General features: G+C 40.8%; 1 protein-coding gene across 1 annotated transcript in view; it reads left to right on the top strand.

Annotated features, from left to right (window-relative positions):
* The window catches only part of LOC110522733 (ATP-binding cassette sub-family C member 8-like), a 130,762-nt gene that overhangs the window by 70,588 nt on the left and 35,429 nt on the right, over positions 1 to 24,745 (top strand). The window contains exons 17-22 of the mRNA XM_036969077.2: positions 7,858 to 7,890; positions 17,389 to 17,430; positions 17,733 to 17,831; positions 21,301 to 21,385; positions 23,792 to 23,872; positions 24,095 to 24,232. Coding sequence (XP_036824972.2) covers positions 7,858 to 7,890; positions 17,389 to 17,430; positions 17,733 to 17,831; positions 21,301 to 21,385; positions 23,792 to 23,872; positions 24,095 to 24,232 — 478 coding nt within the window. The remainder of the gene's footprint in view (positions 1 to 7,857; positions 7,891 to 17,388; positions 17,431 to 17,732; positions 17,832 to 21,300; positions 21,386 to 23,791; positions 23,873 to 24,094; positions 24,233 to 24,745) is intronic.

A 24,745-nucleotide genomic window follows, 5' to 3' on the forward strand; every position in this document is an offset into this window, starting at 1 on the left:
CTTCCCAACAATACAGAGAGAAAATATATAAATATAAAAACAATAACAAGAGGAATAAATGCACAACAAGTAATGATAACTTGGCTATATACACAGGATACCAGTACCGAGTCGATGTGCAAGGTCACGGGGTAATTTAGGTAGATACTTACTCAGTACATACGTATATGTACATATAGGTGTGACTAGGCAACTGGATAGGTAATAAACAGTAACAGCAGCTTATGTGATGAGTCAAAAGAGTTAGTGCAAAAAGGGTCAATGAAGCTTTCTGGGTAGCTTTAGGTTAACTATTTAACTAACTATTTAGCAGTCTTATAGCTTAGGTGTAGACACTGTTCAGGATACTGTTGGTTCCAGACTTGGTGCATCGGTACCGCTTGCCGTGCGGGGTGGGTCCAGGGTGTCTGGGATGATGGTGTTGATGTGAGTCATGACCAGACTTTTAAAGCATTTCATGGCTACAGATGTGAGTGCTACGGGGCAATAGTTATTTAGACAGCTTGCCGTTCTTGGGCACAGGGACTATGGTGGTCTGCTTGAAACATGTAGGTATTACAGACTGGGTCAGGGAGAGGTTGAACATGCAGTTGTCAGCTGAGTACGCATCCTGGTGATCCATCTGGCTCCTGCAGCCTTGTGAATGTTAACCTGTTTAACCTTTCTGATCTCCCCATCCCGGATCCGGGATCGTGAATACAGACTCAAGCTCATTACCATAACGCAACGTTAACCTGTTAGAGCTCTAGGGGCGCTATTTCATTTTTGGATAAAAAACGTTCCCGTTTTAAGCGCGATATTTTGTCACGAAAAGATGCTCGACTATGCATATATACTATGCGATTTTCATGAATAGTTAACGTTGCGTTATGGTAATGAGCTTGAGTCTGTATTCACGATCCCGGATCCGGGATGGGGAGATCAGAAAGGTTAACTATTCATGAAAATCGCAAATGAAATGAAATAAATATGCTAGCTCTCAAGCTTAGCCTTTTGTTAACAACACTGTCATCTCAGATTTTCAAAATATGCTTCTCAACCATTGCAAAACAAGCATTTGTGTAACAGTATTGATGGCTAACGTAGCATTTAGCATTAGCATTCAGCTGGCAACATTTACACAAAAAAACAGAAAAGCATTCAAAAAAATCATTTACCTTTGAAGAACTTCAGATGTTTTCAATGAGGAGACTCTCAGATAGCAAATGTTCAGTTTTTCCTGAAAGATTATTTGTTTAGGACAAATCGCTCCGTTTTCTGCGTCACGTTTAGCTATGAAAAAACCCCTGTATCCAGGATTGTGTAAATCTATCAGCAAGCTCATTAGCATAACACAACGTTAACTATTTATGAAAATCTCAAATGAAATGAAATAAATATGCCATCTCTCAAGATTAGCCTTTTGTAAACAACACTGTCATCTCATATTTTCAAAATATGCTTCTCAACCATAGGAAAACAATCATTTGTGTAAAAGTAGCTAGCTAGAGTTAGCATTTCGCGTTAGCATTTAGCGTTAGCATTAGCGTTAGCATCCAGCACGCAACATTAACAAAAACATAAAAGCCTTCAAATAAAATAATTTACCTTTGAAGAACTTCTGATGTTTTCAATGAGGATACTCTCAGTTAGATAGCAGATGCTCAGTTTTTCCAAAAAGATTCCTTGTGTATTAGAAATAGCTCCGTTTTATACATCACATTTGGCTACCAAAAAAAATCCATAAATTCAGTCCTCAAAACGCAAACTTTTTTCCAAATTAACTCCATAATATCGACTGAAAACATGGCAAACGTTGTTTAGAATCAATCATCAAGGTGTTTTTCACATATCTCTTCATTGATACATCGTTCTTGGACACATGCTTTCTCCCCTGAATCAAATGGTAAAGTAGAAGCAGCTGGCAATTGCGCACCGAATTCGACGCAGGACACCAGGCGGACACTTGGAAAATGTAGTCTCTTATGGTCAATCTTCCAATGATATGCCTACAAATACGTCACAATGCTGCTAAGACCTTGGGCGAACGACAGAAAGTGTAGGCTCATTCGTTGCGCAATCACAGCCATATAAGGAGAGAATGGAAAACAGAGCTTCAGAAATTCTGCTAATTCCTGGGTGATGCATCATCTTGGTTTCGCCTGTAGAATGAGTTCTGGGGCACTTACAGACAAAATCTTTGCAGATTCTGAAACTTCAGAGTGTTTTCTTTCCAAAACTGTCAAGAATATGCATAGTCGAGCATCTTTTCGTGACAAAATATCGCGCTTAAAACGGGAACGTTTTTTATCCAAAAATGAAATAGCGCCCCTAGAGCTCTAACAGGTTAAAGGCCTTACTCACATCAGCTACGGAGAGCGTGATCACACAGTCGTCCGGATCAGCTGGTGCTCTCATGCATAGTTCAGTGTTGCTAACCTTGTAGAACATAGAAGGTATTTAGCACCAACTCTCTGGAACCCTTTCCTGCAGTCAAATAACCAAAGCGCCCTCTAATGGCAACATGGGTGGAATGTTACTGATATGTTTTGTCATTTCAAAATTCATTAATAGAACCCATAGCGGCCATTGACGGCCTTTCTTTAAATTACTGTAGCCTATAGCGGCCATCGACAGCCTTAATTTAAATTACTGTAGCAGTCGAGAACAAATGAAACATCACAAAATGAAATGGCTAACAACCTGTTGTTGTATTTGTGTGGCTGTTGTCATCAAACAGAAACCGGAAACAGAGTATGCTCTCATTTGACTTTTCAAAGAATGTGCTGATCTATGGTGTCAAAAGTGATGCTAAAGTCTAGGAACACGAGGTAATTTACCACATTCACAAGTGCAGTCTCAGTACTATGGTGGGGTCTAAAACCAGACTGGAGCATTTAGAATACATTAATTGTCTTCAAGAAAGCAGTGAGTTGCTGCGCACAGCATTTTCCAATTTTTTTGAGAGGAATGGGAGATTCAATACAGGCCAATTTGTTTTATAATTTTCCGGGACAACATTTGGCTTTTTCAGGAGAGGTTATATTGCCACTTTTAGTGAGTTTTTTACACAATCGGAGGATAGGGAACTGTTTATTATGTTTAACATAGGAGTGCCAAGCACAGGAAGTAGCTCTTTCAGTAGTTTATTTGGAATAGGCTCCAGTCGGCAGTTGGCAGGTTTAGAGGCCATGACTATTTTCGTAAATGTGTCGAGATACATGTTAAAAAAACTTGTCTCCATTTATCCTAGGTCGTAGCAGTTCTTTGCAGACTCAGAACAAATTAGTTGTGTAGAAATATGCATATTTGAAGAGGAATCCATAATTTGCTTTCTAATTATCATTATCTTTTTGTCGAAGAAGTTCATGAATTCTTCGCTGCTGAAGTGAAGGCCATCCTCACTTGGGGAATTCTGCTTTTTAGTTAGCTTTGCGACAGTGACAAAATACATTTTTTGATTGTTCCGTTTCTCTTCAATCAGGTTGTAAAAGTAGCCTGGTCGAGCAGCAGTAAGATCTCTTCGATACTGCACGGTACTGTCTATCCAAGCTAGTCAGAAGACTTCCAGTTTGGTGGAGTATCATTTCCGTTCCAATTTTCTGGAAGCTTTTCTTCAGAGCTCGGGTGCTTTCTGTATACCAGGGAGCTAGTTTCTTTTGACAAATGTTTTTTGGTTTCAGAGGTGCGTCTAGGCTATTACAAAGGTTAAGTTTAGATCCTCATGTGAGGTGATAACAGATTTTTGTACTCTGACATCCTTAGGTAGGTGGAGGGAGTCTGGAAGGGCATCTAGGAATCTTTGGGTTGTCTGAGAATTTATAGCGCAGCTTTTGATGATCCTTGGTTGGGGTCTGAGCAGATTGTTTGTTGCGATTGCAAACATAATAAAATTGTGGTACGATAGTCCAGGATTATGAGGAAAAACATTTACATCCACAATATTTACTCCACGGGACAAAACTAAATCCAAGGTATGATTATGGCAATGCGTAGATCCTGAGACATGTTGGACAAAACCCACTGAGTCGATGATGGCTCTCGAAAGCCTTTTAGAGTGGGTCTGTGGACTTCTCCATGTGAATGTTGAAGTCACCAAAAAATAGAATATTATCTGCCATGACTGCGAGGTCCGATAGGAATTCAGGAAACTTCGTGAGGAACGCTGTATACGGCCCAGGAGGCCTGTAAACAGTAGCTATAAAAAGTGATTGAGTAGATTGCATATATTTCATGACTAGAAGCTCAAAAGCCAAAAATGTAGTCATTTGTTTTTCTTAAATTGAAATTTGCTGTCATAAGACCGGTTGAAAGTTTCTATAGGCTGAATGAGCGACACCTGTTGAGCATGCCGACAGCGTTTCTTTCCAGAAGCCATGAGAAAATTGTCCGTCTGCCGGGACTGTGATGATTAACACTACTACCTGGATTTAATGGTGGCACAGACGCTGTATCATTTTTCCTACTTTTCAATTGCCTTTGCCTAACGATTGTGTCTGTAGTCGAGCTTGCGACTCCCCACCATAAGGCAATAGTTTTTCTGTAAACAGAAACTGCAATGAGAAGGCATAATGTTACTTAGCTTTTTCGGCTGGAGAAGGTCCTGCAGATGTCCAGATAAAGAGTCCGGGGTGAAAATTTTAAATTAAAAAAGTAATGTGAGGACAAAACTAAGACGTTGATAAACTTGTTCAATACAGAGTTTGATTAAATGGTTATTAAGAGTAAAAAGCCCAAAATAGTTGCAGGTAGCCAAGTAGCGATAAACAGCACGGAGACAGTGGAGACACCGTGGAAGTGGGTGTGTGTGTGTTGTGTGCGTATGTAGTGAATGTGTGTGGGTTTTCTGTGGGAGTGTCACTGTAGTGTGTGTGAGAAAATGTGTATATGTTGTCTATATACAGTTGAAGTCAGAAGTTTACATACACTTAGGTTGGAGTCATTAATCACATTGGTTGTTTGCTTTTTTTAGATGGAGGGGGGAAGCGGGATACCTTGTTGTGCAACTGAATGTAGTCAACCGAAATGTGTCTTCCGCACCCAACCCCTCTGAATCAGAGAAGTAGTCAATTGGATGGGGATTCCTATGGGTTATAGCCGCAATATGGGTCGTAGCCTATAAATATGAGTCCTCCATCTATCTCTGTGTGTGTGTGTGTGTGTGTGTGTGTGTGTGTGTGTGTGTGTGTGTGTGTGTGTGTGTGTGTGTGTGTGTGTGTGTGTGTGTGTGTGTGTGTGTGAGATACTGTCGGGTTCTTACATGTCAGTCTTCTGAAATGTTTGGTGACAGCTGTGTTCCCTGGCTGTGTCCCCCTGACAGGCAGCAATTTTAAATCCCTGATGGTGTGAAAACACAGAGTGTAGAAGATGCCCCTAGAGTCAGATGGTTTCCTATCCTCCTAATGGTTAAGGTTAGGAATTAAGGCTGGGTAATCTGATACTGGATTTTCAGCTCTCACTTCTCTGGCTGTGAACTCACTTCATCAGAAACACTGACCCAGGTACATGTCAACTGGTCAAGGCTAAAAATACAACAGTAGTGTCTACTGGCCTGGGGAAGTTCGAACTGAGCCTAGGATGGTTACCCGAACAGCTGTCTACTGGCCTGGGGAAGTTCAAACTGTGCCAGGTGTACTCAAACAGCTGTCTCCTGCACAGCAAAATCAATGGTGTACAGTTAACTATGAAAGTGTTAAATGTACACTATTTTCAGTGAACATATGAGTCCCACTGTACTTGTGTTAAAATAACACTTTTGAAAGTGTTAAAGATTTAACTCTGCAGTGTTCTTCATTCAACTCTTAAAGTGCTCAAATTAACTTGATTGGGGTGTTTGATTAGCTCTACTGTAGAGTAATCACTTGGCTTAGTCCTGACGCTGTTACACGTTCTCCGTATAAAAATTAACACCTGTAGTGTTATTGGAAATCATTTTGGGGAGTTGTTTTAACACTGTGTGGTGTAAGGCCTGATTTGCATATTTCCCAGGGTTCATTTTACCCAGAGTGAATTGCAGTTACCACCCGTGACTATATGTGTTAGTGACAGAGACATGGTTATTGAAATCATTGTTCTGAACTAGCGGGACACCTGTCAACAACATCCAGTGAAATTGGAGGGCGCCCAATTCAAATAAATAATCGTAATAAACATTTATGAACATACAAGTATCTTAAATTGTTTAAAAGCTTGTTGATCTAACTGCATTGTCCGATTTACAATAGGATTTACAGCAAAAGCATACCATGCAATTGTTTAAGGATGGAACCGCACATCAACATATTTTTCAACCAGCACAGGCTTCATAAAATCAAAAATAGCGATTAAATAAATCACTTACTTTTGAAGATCTTCCTCTGATTTGCAATCCCAAGGGTCCCAGCTACAACATGAATGGTCGTGTTGTTAGATAAAATCCTTCTTTATATCCCAGAAAGTCCATTTAGTTGCCGCCATAGATTTCAGTAATCCACTCATTCAACATGCAGACAAAGGAGTCCAAAAAGCTACTGCTAAACTTTATTCAAACAAGTAAAACTATGTTTCTTATTAATCCTCATGTACCCTAAAATGTAAATAAGCTATAATATTTTATATGGAAAGAAGTATGTTCAATAGAAAAGTGCAATTAATAAGCGCGTGTCTTCTTCGTCGCGTGCCAACAGACTCATATTTTACCGTGACCCTTTGTACAAAAACTCTAAATCCTTGCTTGTTTTTGAAGAAACACGCCTGAAACAATGAACAAAGACTGTTGACATCTAGTGGAAGCCATATGAATTGCAATCTGGGAGCTGGAATTACATAGAACCCATATCTTTCCACTATAATAATAATCTCAATTGAATGTGGTGATACACAAAGCAAATCAAACAACATTTAAAATGCATCAATGATATAAAAGTATATATTACAGTCACCTATTTGGCATATGTGATGTGGTGCACAGCAGTACTAACGGATGTGTTGACTTAACTGCGTAGGAGTTTTGTTCCATGCTGGTTGAAGACCTAGCTATCCTGTAACTAGCTAACCAGACACAGATGAAGACCTAGCTATCCTGTAACTAGCTAACCAGACAGATGAAGACCTAGCTATCCTGTAACTAGCTAACCAGACACAGATGAAGACCTAGCTATCCTGTAACTAGCTAACCAGACACAGACGAAGACCTAGCTATCCTGTAACTAGCTAACCAGACACAGATGAAGACCTAGCTATCCTGTAACTAGCTAACCAGACAGATGAAGACCAGGCTATCCTGTAACTAGCTAACCAGACAGATGAAGACCAGGCTATCCTGTAACTAGCTAACCAGACAGATGAAGACCAGGCTATCCTGTAACTAGCTAACCAGACAGATGAAGACCAGGCTATCCTGTAACTAGCTAACCAGACAGACGAAGACCAGGCTATCCTGTAACTAGCTAACCAGACAGATGAAGACCAGGCTATCCTGTAACTAGCTAACCAGACAGATGAAGACCAGGCTATCCTGTAACTAACTAACCAGACAGACAAAGACCAGGCTATCCTGTAACTAGCTAACCAGACAGATGAAGACCAGGCTATCCTGTAACTAGCTAACCAGACAGACGAAGACCAGGCTATCCTGTAACTAGCTAACCAGACAGAGATGAAAGGGGAAACATATAAGTATCTTTGCCATAGATGAATAGGATAAACTTGTAATTATATTTGCTGACACCCTACAGTAGAGTAGCTATACTAAACTTATGTAATATATATACTTCTGTAACTGCAAGAGTTCATAGTTTGATATATATATATATATATATATATATATATATATATATATATATCTATTTGAGATATATTGACCTCTGTTTTTTTCTCCTCCCTTTCTATTGTCTGCAGTTTGCCCAGCCTGGACTCAGAGGGAGATGACAGGTATGTGAATGTGTTGAATCACAGGAACATTGCCATAGTTCTAGGTGTAATCCAGGTTGGCGCAATATGATCAGGAGTCACTGATAAACAGCACATCAACATCACGTTTAGAAGGCATTTCCCAGTAGGCCATACGCAGTGTTTATTTCTCTGGCAACACACTCTCTCTCACACACTCTCACACACACACACACACACACACACACACACACACACACACACACACACAGACAAACACAGACAAACACACACACACACACACACAGACAAACACAGACAAACACACACACACACACACACACACACACACACACACAGCAGGATACATTTGAATATGCAATGCTTCCCCGTCACAACAGCTCAACTTTCCATCCATCAATGATATCACTCACAGCATGACCCACTCACACTCTCACACACACACACACACTAACACACGGCTGGTGTCCCTGTCCTGTCATTGGATAATCCCTCTGTCCTGCTCTGCTACTTTCTCTAATAAAACACTAAACTCTGTACTATGCTAAGCTGTTTGTGTATGTGCATGCGTGCGAGCATGCTTGTGTGTGTACCTGCTGACAGAATCCAGGAAACATCAGTAATCCCTCAGCAGGCCAGGGTTACCAGAGTAATTCATAAATAAGTGTTTCACCCAGACTGAAAAACAAAGGAAAATGCTGCACGCTGCTACTCATGCTCCCGGGTGATTTACTAGGACAACCTGAAGTCTTCATCAGGCATCCATATCTCAGGTGGGGGTGGAAGGTCTTATATATAGGGGCAGTACTCAGTGACATCACTTCCTGGGAGGTTTAGGTTCACAATATCAACATTCAATGTATAAAAATACAGTGCATTCAGAAAGTATTCAGAACCCTTAACTTTTTCCACATTTGGTTACATTAGAGCCTTATTCTAAAATGTATTAAATATGTTTTTTTCCTCATCCATCTACACACAATACCCCATAATGACAAAGCGAAAACAGGTTTTTAGACATTTTTGCAAATGTATTAAAATTATAAAACAGAAAGACCTTATTTACATAAGTATTGAGACCCTTTGCTATGAGACTCGAAATTGAGCTCAGGTGCATCCTGTTTCCATTGATCATCCTTGAGCTGTTTCTACAACTTGATTGGAGTCCATCTATGGTAAATTCAATTGATTGGACATGATTTGGAAAGGCACACACCTATCTATATAAGGTCCCACAGCTGACGGTGCCTGTCAGAGTAAAAACAAAGCCATGAGGTTGAAGAAATTGTCCATAGCGCTCCGGGAAAGGATTGTGTCGAGGCACAGATCTGGGGAAGGGTACCAAAACATTTCTGCAGTGTTGATGGTCCCCAAGCACACAGTGGCCTATTATTCTTAAATGGAAGAAGTTTGAAACCACCACGACTGTTCCTAGAGCTGGCTGCCCAGCCAAACTGAGCAATTGGGGGAGAAGAGCCTTGGTTAGAGAGGTGACCAAGAACCCGTCAGTCTGACAATGCTCCAGAGCTCCTCTGTGGAGATGGGAGAACCTTCCAGAAGGACGACCATCTCTGCAGCACTCCACCAATCAGGCCTTTATAGTAGAGTGGTGTGACGGAAGCCACTCCTCAGTAAAAGGCACAAGAAGGCCCGCTTTGAGTTTGCCAAAAAGGCACTTAAAGGACTCTCAGACAATGAGAAACAAGATTCTCTGGTCTGATGAAACCAAGATTGAACTCTTTGGCCTGAATGTCAAGCGTCACATCTGGAGGAATCCTAGAACCATCCCTATGGTGAAGCATGGTGGTGGCAGCATCATGCTGTGGGGGTGTTTTTTCAGCGGCAGGGACTGGGAGACTAGTCAGGATCGAGGGAAAAATGAACACAGCAAAGTACAGAGATCCTTGATGAAAACCTGCTCCAGAGCTCTTAGGACCTCAGAATGTGGGTGAACGTTCACCTTCCAACAGGACAATGACCCTAAGCACAGAGCCAAGACATCGCAGGAGTGGCTTCAGGACAAGTCTCTGAATGTCCTTGAGTGGCCGAGCCAGAGCCCGGACTTGAACCCAATCGAACATTTCTGGAGAGACCTGAAAATAGCTGTGCAGCAACACGCCCCATCTAACCTGACAGAGCTTGAGAGGATCTGCATAGAAGAATGGGAGAAACGCCACAAATACATGTGTGCCAAGCTTGTAGTGTCATACTCAACAAGACTCGAGGCTGTAATCGCTGCCAAAAGTGCTACAACAAAGTCGATAAATCTCAGTTTACATTGGCGCATTTCGTTTTAGTAATGTTTTGCTTCCAAAACATCCAGTGATTTTGCAGACAGCCACATCAATTTACAGAAATACTCATCATAAATGTTAATGAAATACAAGTGTTATGCATGGAACTTTAGATAAACTTCTACTTAATGCAACATTTGTGTCAGATTTAAAAAAAGCTTTAATGAAAAAGCACACCATGCAATAATCTGAGTACAGCGCTCAGTCACAAAAACAAGCCATACAGATATCTGCCATGTTGTGGAGTCAACAGAAGTCAGAAATAGCATTATAAATATTCACGTACCTTTGATGATCTTCATCAGAATGCACTCCCAGGAATCCCAGTTACACAATAAATGTTTGTTTTGTTCGATAAAGTCCATCATTTATGTCCAAATTCACGACGCTCAGGCCAGACGAAAGTAAAAAAAAATCCATTACAGTTCATAGAAACATGTCAAACCATGTATAGAATCAATCTTTAGGGTGTTTTTAACATAAATCTTCAATAATGTTCCAACCTGAGAATTCCTTTGTCTTTAGAAATGCGATGGAACGCAGCTACCTCACACAGGTGCACGCCTGAATGAGCTCATGGCACTCTGCCAGACACCTGACTCAATCAGCTCTCATTCCCTCCTCCTTCACAGTAGAAGCCTTAAACAAGGTTCTAAAGACTGTTGACATCTAGTGGAAGCCTTAGGAAGTGCAATCGGACCACATTTACACTATCTTGGATAGGCAGAGTTGAAAAACTACAAACCTCAGATTTCCCACTTCCTGGTTGGATTTTTTTCTCAGGTTTCTGCCTGCCATATGAGTTCTGTTATACTCACAGACATCATTCAAACAGTTTTAGAAACTTCAGAGTGTTTTCTATCCAAATATACTAATAATAGGCATATCTTAGCTTCTGGGCATGAGTAGTAGTAGTTTACTCTGGGCACCTTATTCATCCAAGCTACTCAATACTGCCACCCAGCCATCAAGTCAAACTCCTCGTTAAGGCCAAGAGGAGACAATGTGGTGAGCCTGTGGAGCCAGAAAGATTCACTTTGAAGAAGATTCCTCTGTGTCCCCTCCCCGGTGTGACATCTTGACCATTTCTATTCCAAATGAACCGCAACCGGGTTTATTTTGTCTCACCTGTCCGTATATTGCTGCGGTGCTCACTGATCCAGATCTTAAGACATCTATGGGTTTTCCCTATGTCTGTCTTACAGACCACAGGGACATTTCAACATGTAAACAACATTGGTGGACATGAAGGTAACCAGGCCTTTGATTTGAAACCTTTGTCCTGTGCAGGGGTGGATAAATTAGTCGCATTTATACTTGAAAATGTTTTGTGCACATTGGACACATTTGTAATTACCATCCGGAACCTTGTCCAAGAAAGTTTCCTATTTCTCAGGTGGATAATCAGAGTTGACCACAAAGTCTCTCATGTTTGGGGTTCTTTTAAAGACCATACATGGGGGATATTTAAAGATCAGTTTTATTTGTGGGTCAGTATCAATAATGTACCAGTTCTTCCTGATAATGTCCTTAAATGCCTTCCCCAATGGTGCACATTGGGTGAAGCATGATGGGACACGTTCTGCTCTTTCTTTTACTTTTGGTTTAAGGCTTTCCTACCCTTCAAAATGATCATTGGCATGTTTTACCCAATTGTCTTTGTACCCTCTTTCATTCAACTTTTGTGTGAGGTCTGTGGTCTGTCTCTGGTAAGAAGCATCAGAGCGGCATATTCTTCCGATGCGGCTGAATGGACTTACAGGGAGAGTTTTGATAAGTGGACAAGGATGAAAGCTGTCACCTCTAAGGAGGGTGTTCCGGTCTGTAGGTTTCCTTTAGAGATCTGTAGAGAGGGAGGTTTTGTCCTTAATAAGCATCACATCAAGAACACCAAGGTTATAGCTGCTAACCTGTGGTTGCTCTGTTGCATCCCAGATGACCGTTAGTGTAGTAACCTCTTAGATATTTTAGGGGATGTGGTTGTGCATGAGGTAGTGTCAGAAATATAATTAGTGTACACTTGATGGGCAGCAGTGCATAGTAGTTCAAAAGAGAAATTAGTGTGTCTCTGTACTTCGTCCGTTTGAGGCAGTGCTATACAGTATACAGTCTGTAAACCATACCTTTAGGCTCTTATAATTACTATTTTGTGCAGGGACTGGGAGACTAAATCAATAATGAAGTTGTGTTTTTTATACAAAGTGATTTTACAGCTCATGCATAATGTGAATTATTAATAAGTCTACACTGTAGACAGTAGACTGGTATCTGAGCTTAGTGTCCCACATGAGACCTCAGCACAAGCTCCACTTATGGTGTTATTAGGTAAATGTTCCATCACTGCTACACCTTACTCCCAACTTCAGGTATGAATCCTTCAGGTCCGAAGTGAAATTGTTATTTAAATGGACATTAGGATTCACCCCTTAATCTCCAGGAACCACCCCACCTAATCCACTGTTTAATCACTCACAGCAAGTTAAATTTAACATTGTCATGTTGATTTAACACTGGACCAGTGTATACTTGGTTCACACTTTTCACTGTTAAATTAACACTGTGCTTAGTGCTGATGCTGTTACATTTTGTCAGTTTTAAGGAATTAACACTTTATACTGTTTTGTAGTAACACATAGTATTTTAACCATTACGCAAAGAAGTCCGAATCACTTAGCAAGGTCACTCACGTTGAATTAAACATTACATTAACAAGTCTTCACTGACACATGTTCTTATGCTTTTACAAAGACTTCAGGACTAGCAGCAGCAGACATGCTCAAACTTGAATTAACATAACCATAGACCACTTAAACTGGTACAACACTTCTACTCATGGGTGGCCAAAACGAAGTAATTAAACACCACACCCCTACTAAGCCATGCCTCCAATATAATTTCCTAGTGTGCCTTGGCTTTTTGAGTGAAAATTGCTAAGCATTGTACTTCAAAGCAGTGTGCCAATGCATGTATCACTTGTTTCTTCGAACAACCACCTGATTGGTTCTGTATTGGTTTGGTAGAAGACAAAAATGCTATGCTGCACACATGCTACAGGGTGTGGGATGTCATCTATAATAATTTATCTGCTCTAAATGCTTTTGACCAGCAGGTGCCACTAGTGTACACTGTGTTCAAAGTCTCGAGTAATGAACCTATTTTAGACACAATTGGCTGGAAAACCTCAACGCTTCAGTAAGCTTCATTTCCCCCTCACTAGTTACCACCCATGACTATATTTGTGAGATGGACAGTTGTTGAATTCGTTCATTTTCAGTCCTGTGGAATTCACCAAGTGACTTCCTAGATATACATTATCATTACACTTGAACTCTTTAGGACAGTACATTAAATATATCATAATGCTTTAGTTTAACCTCTCTGGGATATGTGGGACGGTAGCGTCCCACCTGGCCAAAAGCCAGAGAAAATGCACCACTTAAACTGGTACAACACAGCCAAATTCAAATAAATTACAATAAAAATCAAACTTTCATGAAATCACACATGCAAGATAGCAAATTAAAGCTACACTTAATGTGAATCCAGCCAACATGTCAGATTTCAAAAAGGCTTTTCGGCGAAAGCAAACGCTGCTATTATCTGAGGATAGCACCATAGTAAAACAAGAGAGAAAAGTATATTTCAACCCTGCAGGCGCGACACAAAACGCAGAAATAAAAATATAATTAATGCCTTACCTTTGACAAGCTTTTTTCGTTGGAACTCCAATATGTCCCATAAACATCATAAATGGTACATTTGTTCGAATAAATCCGTCGATATATATCCAAAATGTCCATTTATTTGGCACGTTTCATCCAGAAAAACACAGGTTCCAACATGCTCAATGTGACTACAAAATATCTCAAAAGTTACCTGTAAACTTTGCCAAGACATTTCAAACTACTTTTGTAATACAACTTTAGGTATTTTTTAACGTAAATAATCGAAAAATTGAAGACGGGATGATCTTTGTTTAATACAGGAGTAAAACAATCTGTAGCATGCTTTCTGGTCACGCGCCTCTATCTAACAGTACACTACAAGGTACCCTCGTTCAAGATGGCCGTACTTCTTCATTACACAAAGGAAAAATCTCAGCCAATTTCTAAAGACTGTTGACATCCAGTGGAAGCGATAGGAACTGCAAGAAATCTGGATTCCCAATGAAAACCCATTGAAAAGAGAGTGACCTCAAAAAAAACTTCTGAAGGGTTTGTCCTTTGGGTTTCGCCTGCTAAATAAGTTCTGTTATACTCACAGACATGATTCAAACAGTTTTAGAAACTTCAGAGTGTTTTCCATCGAATACTAATAATAATATGCATATATTAGCATCTGGGACAGAGTAGCAGGCAGTTGAATTTGGGCATGCATTTCATATGGACGTGAAAATACTGCCCCCTGTCACCGAGAAGTTAACAGCCAAGTTTTACCCTAACACAGTGGTGTTAGGAACCTCTTGGTTTACAAGCCACATCAGGCCTGACAGTCAAATTATGCTGCCTTGTAAAGTGATGTAATTCCTATTGAAATCCAGCTAGAGTTAAGACATCCAACAGTTGGAATTTTCTTCACCTGCAACCTGCATTCAGAATGACTTGGTTAGAAACATTGTGAGGAGACTACCTAAACCATTTATACTGGAACAACCATTACAGTAACAGGTGCAATAAATCTAACTAACTGATTGGATTAGTCAAATATTGTTATTTATCTTTGTGTAACATAGTATTAATCAATCAGTCAAATATCTACCTGCAGTAGAGCATGCTGGGAAATCTGAGAATGACGGGCGTGGTTTTGATGGGAACGTTTTTACTCTCCACAGAGTAGAACTGACACAATCACACTCAACACTGGTTATTAACACCAACACTGGGATTATTTTACCACTAATGAGTTAATTTAACACTTACAGAGTTAAGGTAACTCCTAAATCAACACAATAAATGTTACACTGAAATCAACAGTAGCCAATATCCTGTGGTGGAGCACAGCCTTTCCAGGACATGTCTGTGGTGTCCAGTATAATTAGATATGCATCCCATGCAGGGCCTATCAACAACACAGCAAAATATTCTAGCTCCTCCTCCCCTTCTCTCAAGGACAGGCTGAGCTCCTGTCATCCATTCTCCTTTATCTTTTAATTATTACGCTAATACCTCACACCTACACAATTGCCAGAACCTACACTATGGGCACATTTGAGTGGTAAGGTGAAAGCCACCGACGAAAGTCTGGAATGAAGTCAGGGGAGGTGCATCTGTGACAGCCAAAAGTTGGACAGTCACCAGGTTTCCAGCCAACTTTTTTATGTGAGTAAAGCATGTTGGATAAAAATCGGAATTATAGGTCTGATGGAAACAGAACATTTCTCTGTAAACTTTCCAAATGTCGACATATCAAAATACGCTAGGCGTATGTGTTGGTAAAATGAATTATGCGTGAATTTATGCAGATTTTTTTAAATTAACATGAATATTGTATGGAAACCTAGTTATTGATGTGGTTTTGCAACAGCAAAGCTCAGTGCAACATGGCAGTGTTGCCATTGTTGGTAAAAGTTGTTCTTTATAATGTTAAAATAACACATCTCCGATCCCCATATTATACACTAACAATCAGAAAATATATGTACATTGTACAATCAATTGGTGAGAGAGAGTTCCTGTATACAGTACATGAATTGCGGCAATTGCGGTTGGTTACTGAAATATTAGTGGAATCTGTGTGGGTAGCTGGACAGGTAGGATGACTGACGGTGAAGGTGAACAGGTGGTCACGTGTCAGGTGACAGAGGACTGGATGAGACTGAGGCAGGAATTCCTTTAACCATAAAGTGGTATATTTACTGAGTAGTCTGTGCTGCATCACAAAGGAAACAAAATAACACGTGTCCGATCAAATTCATAATCACAAAGATCAAATCATAACAAGCATTAACATAATTAGGGAATTCAACAATCCAGTTAATTAAGAAGTCAATAGTAATCATCCGTGAGTCATTTAGGCTCGTAACTATTTATCATAATCATGAAAGAACACAAATAGGGAATGGTTATTCAATCTATAATCCCCATGAGTTTGGTATCAAAGTCGATCAGTTAGCAAACAATGACATTTCTTATTTCACCCTTTCAATTGTCTTCATATGTACATGTAATTCATTTCATTACATATTAACCATATCGATTGCATAATTGGCCTATGAGGATCCGTAGGGCCGTGATCATAGACAATTCACATTACACAATATGTTTGAAGCGTGCGCTCCAAGCCGCGCTCCGCGGTAATAACTACAATCAATAATTGATGGCCCACTCTACCGATCGCAACAGATAGTTCAGATGAAAGGTAACAGAGTCGGTGGATTCATGGACGCACAGAACTTCTGGAGAAATCGGAGTTAAGGAAGAGAAAGCAGCGAGATCAGGCGATGGCGGTTTCCTCCTTTTATGGGGATGAGATCTGTCGGTCATTGCCACCTAACCCAATTAAAGCGCCCCTGGCCCAGCTGAGTAAGTGGCCATGAATTAAAGGATTATTCCACCAACTCCATGGGCCGTTTCTACAGTTACCGTTTTAGTCACATCTTTGGTCACGTTCACGCGCGTCAAACAAAAATACTCTAATGATTGGTTGGCTATAGAGCCTCCCACAATGATGGCTGCAGGATGAAGTTGGTGAAAAGCAACTGCAGAAACTCAAAGTCGACTGCAGTCAAAAACTTCATGACTATTGAACACATGACTTATGTAAAAAAAAAAAAAGTTCATGCAGTCGACGCAAGTCGGGCAGTTTTTGTCCCCATAATGCAACACTTTGAAAGCCAACGATGGTCACTTGACAAAAGTGAGCCGCTCGAACGCGCCCAACATGTCACAAATACACAACATAATATGCCACAACTGCACCAAGACACAATAACAGAGTACATACATCAACAGCAAATCTAGGCATCATGTATTCAGCTTTTCTCAACAACTCCTCTATACTCACAGTGCGTCAGAGCACCCAGTTGATGAGTCTGCAAACAACAGGAAGTAATACAAGGTTTTTTATTTATAGACACACTTAGATCTAATGATAGATGTTCTGCTACTGCTCATATAAGGCAACACGATAGCCCTGTTTTGGTTTGTGATGGTGACTGTAGACATTACTTGGGCTAACGGTGTGTGTGTGTGTGTGTGTGTGTGTGCGTGCGCATTTTCCATTGCAGCCCCACATCAGACAAAGATGCTGCTGATGATGGAGATATCCAGTAAGCACACACAACATGACTCCTTTCACCAGATGGTCACTATGGAGATGCTGTATATCACTGTTATCACAATATAAAAGAATACAGCCAGTATCTAGTCAATACATTGAAGTAATTGCCTGCAAGATAATACCTTGCTCTTCCATTGTTATTGAACACTCTAAAACCACTTTACCTCGCTCATTTCAGACCTTGTAACAAAGTATAAAATAAATATGTGGCAACAGCTACTTTGGATGACAGTAGTGCTGTATCCCTGGACAGGCAGTGGTCAGTTGTTTTCACTGTGTTTATCTTGGCAGGAAGAGAGGCTCTGTGGCCTACGCTTCCCAGAAGCCCTGGCTGCTCAATGCGACGCTAGTGGAGAACATCACCTTCGAAATGCCCATGATCAAACCCAGGTGAGACTTGATTAGAAATGACTTGTAAACCATTAGAACAAAAGTGAATCATGGTATCTACACTGTACAAATGTTTGTAAAGTTACAGCAAAAATCTTAACTACTGGAATTCTATAGTACAGTACAGTAAAGAGTGATGCATTATGGACCCCCAAGGCCCAAGGCTTACTTGACTCTGATTCAGGCCATTCTGAATCTCTGTTTGCCTCATTTGTCATTGAGAACTGTATCTGCCCTCGCACCCAGCCACGAACCCCCACCCACGGCAGAACACCATATGTTACCCCTGCCACTGGATGGGCACTGTGACACACGCTTTTTAAAAATCCTAATGACAAATGGTTTCCCAGAAGAGCAGGAAGCCTGTGTTTATGGTCCTATCTCCTCTCTCTCTGGGCTTAATGGTCTAGCTGCAGAAAATATTATCTCACGGAACCCTGATTTTTCTCTGTTGGTGTGGAGACGCATAAAAGAATAGTGTTTACCTACTCACACTGGTTACTTTTCTCTCCCTCTCTTCCACTCACTCTCTCCTCTCTCTCAATTCAATTCAATTTAAGGGCTTTATTGCCATGGGAACATATGTTAACATTGCCAGAGCAAGATAACTAGATAATAAACAAAAGTGATATAAACAAAAATGAACAGTAAACATTACACTCACAAAAGTTCTCTCCGTTCATCTCTGAGAACAGTGGTTGAGCAAGCACTCTTTTTCTCTCTCTCCCTCCACCTCTCTCTGTTTCTCAGAGCACAGGAGCTGATCGTGGATGGAAAAAATATGTAATTAACTTTGACGTTTTTTCAGAGGAGATCTTAGTCGTGAAATTTGACATCTAACTAAGATGTTGCAGTATTTCTCAATGAGAAAATGTGCATGAAAACAAGTCATCTCTCGTTGAATGACAACAAAGACTTTATTGAAGAATAGAGTCTAGTACACGTCGGCTCCCAAACTTCTGCTGGCCTTCAGAAAATAAATGGTGTGCCCTTACTGAAGTCCAAAATGAACAAAAACTTCACAAAATGTCTTGATAATATATATTGGAACTCTTCGGAACTGCTTCGGCTGGGAAGCATGTGGGTTAAAAACCACCCCAGGGCCAAACGATCTGTAGTCTGCCCAATATGCTGAGGGCTGCGGGCTCCGATAGAGATCAGAGCAGTCTGCATTTATCATGCTGCACATGGTCAGACAGACAACTTTGGGATCATTTTTTTTTAATGAATTAGCCTACACTCTTAAAAATAAAGGTGCAAGCTGGAACAGAATAAGGTTCTTGAGAGCGATGCAATAGGGGAACTAATTTAGGGTCTCCGAAGAACCACAAATGGGAGGGTTCTTTGACGAACCCTACAAACATCCCAAACCAGAAGTGTTTTGGCCCTCCAGGAACAGAATTGAATAGCCATGCTGTAGGATTTTATGCCTTATTTGCATATTTCCCAGGTTTACCAGTACCATCCATAAAGTGAATATGTTGTCATTCAAATTTATTTAAAAAATACATTTTTCGTAAAGTCTTCTTTTGAACGCCTAGTTTAACCCTAATACAGTGGCAATATCAGGCCTACAAGTCACATTATAATTACTTGCAAAGGGATGTGAAATTCCTATTGGAATCCAGCCAGAGTGGGGATAGCCCACATTTGGGACTTTTAGTCACCTGCATTCAGAAAGACTGCCAGGGTTGAGAAGTCTAAGATACGACAATACCTTAAACATCTAAACTGGAACAAATATTTCAGTAACGGGTGAAATAAGTAACACATTAGAATAGTTTAGAAAAATATATGTTTATATTTATATATATATAAAATATATGTTATATATATATATTAATAGCATAAGATGAATTAATCAATCAATATGCATGCAAAAACATAGATATTGAAACATACAATTCTACAAATCAACCTGCAATAGAGCATTCTGGGAATTATGATAAAGATGGACGTGTTTATCGTTGAACTCTGGTTATTAACACTAACACTGGGGTTGTTTTACATCACTGAGTGTTAATTTAACTATTTACAGTACCTCAGAAATGTTACACTGAAAAATAAACCCCAGTTCACACTGGCCAATTTGATGTGTGCTATGAAAGAGACACATCTGCAGCCTTCCATACATTTCAATAACCTTTTAGAATTCTGTAAAACAGTAGAGGCCACATCAAGAACCCCACACATAAAGGGAAACTTAATCGACCTCTCCGTCAGATGAACTCGTTGATACCATTTTTGTCTTTGTGTTCAGTATAAAAGAAATTAGAGGAAGTTTCGCGAGCCAATGCTAACTAGCATTAGCACAATGACTGGAAGTCTATGGGAATCTGCTTGCACGCTGATGCGAAACTATCTCTAACTTCCTTCATAGAGATTCGTGACATATCATACGTTTAGAATGTGTGTTAAATGTTGTACGTTTTCCAAATTCATAACGTATCATTTGAATTGTAAATTGTAACATATCATGCTAAATGGAGTGTCCTGGATTTACATACAGAATAATACGAAATGCTCTGAGATCAGGTTGGTTTTTACTGTAACTTACTGGCAGCCAGTTACCTATAAGTTACTGTAAAAAAAAGTTAAAGTATGTAATCGTAAAAGCACTTGTTTACAGTAATGTACTGTTAAACCAACGTTTCTTTGTTATCTAAGGTAACATACAGTACCTTTTTTACAGTAACTTACAGGTAAATGTCTGCCAACAAGTTGCCAGCAAGTCTCTTCAAACTACCTCTAGTTTATTGGCTGATATAGCACAGTAATACCGATGGCCTAATATAATGGAATCTCTGGTCATTTAAACTGTTTCTTCTTAGGGTATTTTGCGCGTTTGGTATTGTCCATAGGGCACAAAATTGCTTGGACCATTGCTGGCAAAGGAGCTGCGTCAAATACACAAAATAATATTGCGGGACTGCGGGTGGGTGTCAGACAGAAAGTCAGCGGGAGCGGGCAGGTGAGGTATGTAAAGCTGGGGGTGCGAGTGGGAGGGAGATGAAGAAATCAGTATTCTACTCTAGGCCTTCCTTCCTACAGGCTGTCTGTTTTATTCTCTCCTTCAGGCTTTTCTTGTTCTCTGGCCTCTCATTCCCTCACTAGCCCCTCTCTCTTTCTCTCTTTTCTTCATCTCGCTCAAATAAAGCCCCTAGGCATGATTCATCCCAACAGACAATTCATTTCTTCTTAGAGTTTCAGCCTGAATACAAACTGAGAATAATATACTGTTGTTGACTGAATTGCTGCAAAACCACTGTTGGTATCCATAGTTAGCAAACATCTGAATGACCATGAATTGAATTGCCACTAAAGCCACACTTCAAAATAAGTGGAGGTGGTGTCTACTAGTCCTCGTACAGTATCAGCTTTCACCCAGCCAAGTCACCTTATTGACATTGCAGGGTCTTTGTTTTAATGTCACAGTTGTCATCTGATTACCTGTTTCGGTGTTGCCCAGGTACAAGGCTGTCATTGAGGCGTGTTCCCTGCAGCCGGATATTGACATCCTGCCACAGGGAGACCAGACGGAGATTGGAGAGAGGGTCAGTGACCGTCTCTGTATCTGTTTCTGCCACTGTGTCTGTCACTCAGGACCAGCCGTGCCTGTCTCTCTTCACTCTCAGTAACTAGCTGACAGTCAGGACTGCATGGTAATACCATTTAGGTATAACCTTTATGTATTCAGGTTTGTCCCGTAGAGACAGAATCTCTGTTACTAGTGATGCCTGTCACCACCTGTCTCGTGTTGATGTTTATATGTAGCACCGTCATCAGAGGCTACCCAGTACACTGTCATGTTTCATTTGGTCAGGCATCGTGTTATTATGTGATCAGGTCTCGGTTGTGTTCTCTCCATATCTATTTTATTATTGTGAGTTTGGTGCAACAAATGTTATGCATGTGACAAAGGTGTGTGTGTGTCTTTTAGTAATTTTACAGAATGTATTTCTGTAATGTCGGTGTGTGTGTAATCTCTCATGTACAGACTGTAAACATATGCAAGATTTTTTTTCTGGGTTAACCGAATTGAGTGTGTGTTATTTGAAGCATATGTGTTTGTGTGAGTGTACATGCGCTGTTGTCTCCTGATGTCCACGATCAGCTCCTTCGTTTTGTGGACATTGAGGGAGAAGTTATTTTCCTTGCACCAGTCTACCAGGGCCCTCAACTCCTCCCTGTAGGCTGCCTTGTCATTGTTGGTAATCAGGCCTAAACCTGCAAACTTGATGATTGAGTTGGAGGCGTGCATAGCCACGCAGTCATGGGGGAACAGGGAGTACAGGAGGGGGCTGAGCATGCACCCTTGTGGGGCCCCAGTGTAGAGGGTCAGCGTAGTGGAGGTGCTGTTTCCTACCTTCACCAACTGGGGGCGGCACATCAGGAAGTCCAGGACCCAGTTGCAAAGGTCGGGGTTCAGACCCAGGGCCCCGAGCTTGGAGGGTATTATTGTGTTGAAGGTTGAGCTATAGTCAATGAACAGCATTCTTACATGCTGTTCATTGCATTCCTCTTGTCCAGATGGGATGGGGCAGTATGCAGTGCAATGGCGGTTGCATCATCTGTGGATCTATTGGGGCGGTATGCAAATTGAAGTGGGTCTAGGGTGTCAGGTAAGGTGGAGGTGATATGATGCTTAACTAGCCTCTCAAGGCACTTCATGATGACAGAAGTGAGTGCTACGGGACGATAGTCATTTAGTTCAGTTACCTTTTGCTTTCTTGGCTACAGGAACAATCGTGGAACAGCAATCCACTACAGTGACAGTCTGGCCGCGGGGAGAGCTGCTGACATTCAATCACACACTCTTAAAAATAAAGGAACCAAATAAGTTTTGTTGAGAGCGATGATATAAGGGAACCATTTTAAGGTCTCTGAAAAACCATGTTTTTTTTGAAGAACCATACAAAAATCCCAAACCAGAAGTGTTTTCGGCCTCCAGGACCAGAATGGAATAGCCCTGGTGTAGGATTTGAAGCCTATTTTTGCCTTTTAGTGAGTTTTAGAGTTACCAATACCATCCATGACTGTGTTTACTAGTGAAAGAGACATGTTTGTTACATTCATTCATTTTTTTTATCCTGTGGCCTTCACCAAGTGAGATCCTAAGTGAATAGGTTGCCATAGAAATTACATAATTTAAGGCGATATAATACACATTTCATAAGGCCTTATTTTGAGGGCCTAACTTTAGCCTACAGCTCATATTTTACAGACCACATCAGGTCAACAAGTCACGTTATGCTGGCTTGCAAAGGGATGTGTGATTCCTATTGGAATCCAGCCAGAGTGAGGTTATGCAGCATTTGGAATTGTCATTCACCCGCAACCTACAATCAGAATGACTGTCAGGGTTGGGAGGACTAAGAAATTAGACATTTGAACAGAAACAACCATTTCAGTTACAGGTGCAATAAGTCCAAGTAAAAGATTGGATTCGTTTAGAAAAATTGATGTTATTTATATTTGAGTAGCATAAGATTACTTAATCAATCAATCTACATGCAAAAACATAGATTTTGAAACAAACAATTCTAAAGATCAACCTACAATAGAGCATGCTGGGAAATATGATAATGATGGGCGTGGCTTTGGTTCCACTCTAGTTATTAACACCAACAATGTGGTACTTTTACACCAGTGTTTCCCAAAGTCAGTCCTGATCCCTGTTCACCTTGCAGGCAGACAGACATCTCATCACTCAGTATTGGGTGTGGGTATGTGTGAAAGAGCGAGAGAGAAAGAGGACCGAATGTCTTAAATATTTTGGAGTAAAACGCTCTCAGTTGATAGGTAGTAGATGGACTGAGTAAGTGTGTGCATGATTTCAGCCTGTTAGCTTTGCTCACTGACACGGTGTTGACCTGATGGAATGAATAATCTCTCCATTCATTCTCTCTCTCTCTCTCTCCCTCTCTCTATCTCTCTCTCTCTCTCTCCTCTCTCTCCAGGGTATAATTCTGTCAGGAGGGCAACGCCAGCGTATAGGTGTAGCCAGAGCCCTGTACCAACAGACCAATGTGGTCTTACTGGTGAGAGAGACAGCCTGTCTACAGGTCTACACAGTGAACGATAGACTGCATGTGGACCGGGACAACGTACAACAAAAACAGAAGTCTCAGTATACTGAGAAATGAAGTGTTCAGATAGCTCATTTCATCTGCTTTTCCAATCAGCTTTATCAAAATAGTCAGAACTCCATTAGTCCTGTTTTTGACCATTTGACCTTTCACTTTTAATCGGTGTTGTTTCAGGATGACCCGTTCTCAGCGCTGGACATTCACCTGAGTGACCACCTGATGCAGGAGGGCATCCGCAAACTGCTGAGAGAAGAGAAGAGGACCGTGGTGCTGGTCACTCACAAACTACAGTACCTACCACATGCTGACTGGGTGAGAGCACTGTGTGTGTGTGTGTGTGTGTGTGTGTGTGTGTGTGTGTGTGTGTGTGTGTGTGTGTGTGTGTGTGTGTGTGTGTGTGTGTGTGTGTGTGTGTGTGTGTGTGTGTGTGTGTGTGTGTGTGTGTGTGTGTGTGTGTGTGTCAGTGGAGGCTCCTCAGAGGAAGTGGAGAGCCATCCTACTCAGTGAATTTCATAAAAATAGTGAAACATGAACAAAGTTATCCTTTTTAGATTAAACAATATTAAATATATTCGCGTCATCAAATAATTAAAATACACTGTTTTGCAATGAAGGTCTAAAGTAGCCTCAACAGCACCCTCTAGGGTAGTACCATGGTGTAGCCGGACAACAGCGATTTCTGTCCTCCTCTGGGTACATTGACTTCAATACAAAACCTATGAGGCTCATGGTTCTCACCCTCTTCCACAGACTTCCACAGTAATTATGATGACTTCCGGAGGATGTCTTCCAACCTATCAGAGCTCTTGCAGCATGAACTGACAT

The sequence above is a fragment of the Oncorhynchus mykiss genome, chromosome 4, assembly GCF_057628025.1.
Source record: "Oncorhynchus mykiss isolate SJ-2025 chromosome 4, ASM5762802v1, whole genome shotgun sequence".
In the NCBI taxonomy this organism is placed as follows: Eukaryota; Metazoa; Chordata; class Actinopteri; order Salmoniformes; family Salmonidae; genus Oncorhynchus; species Oncorhynchus mykiss.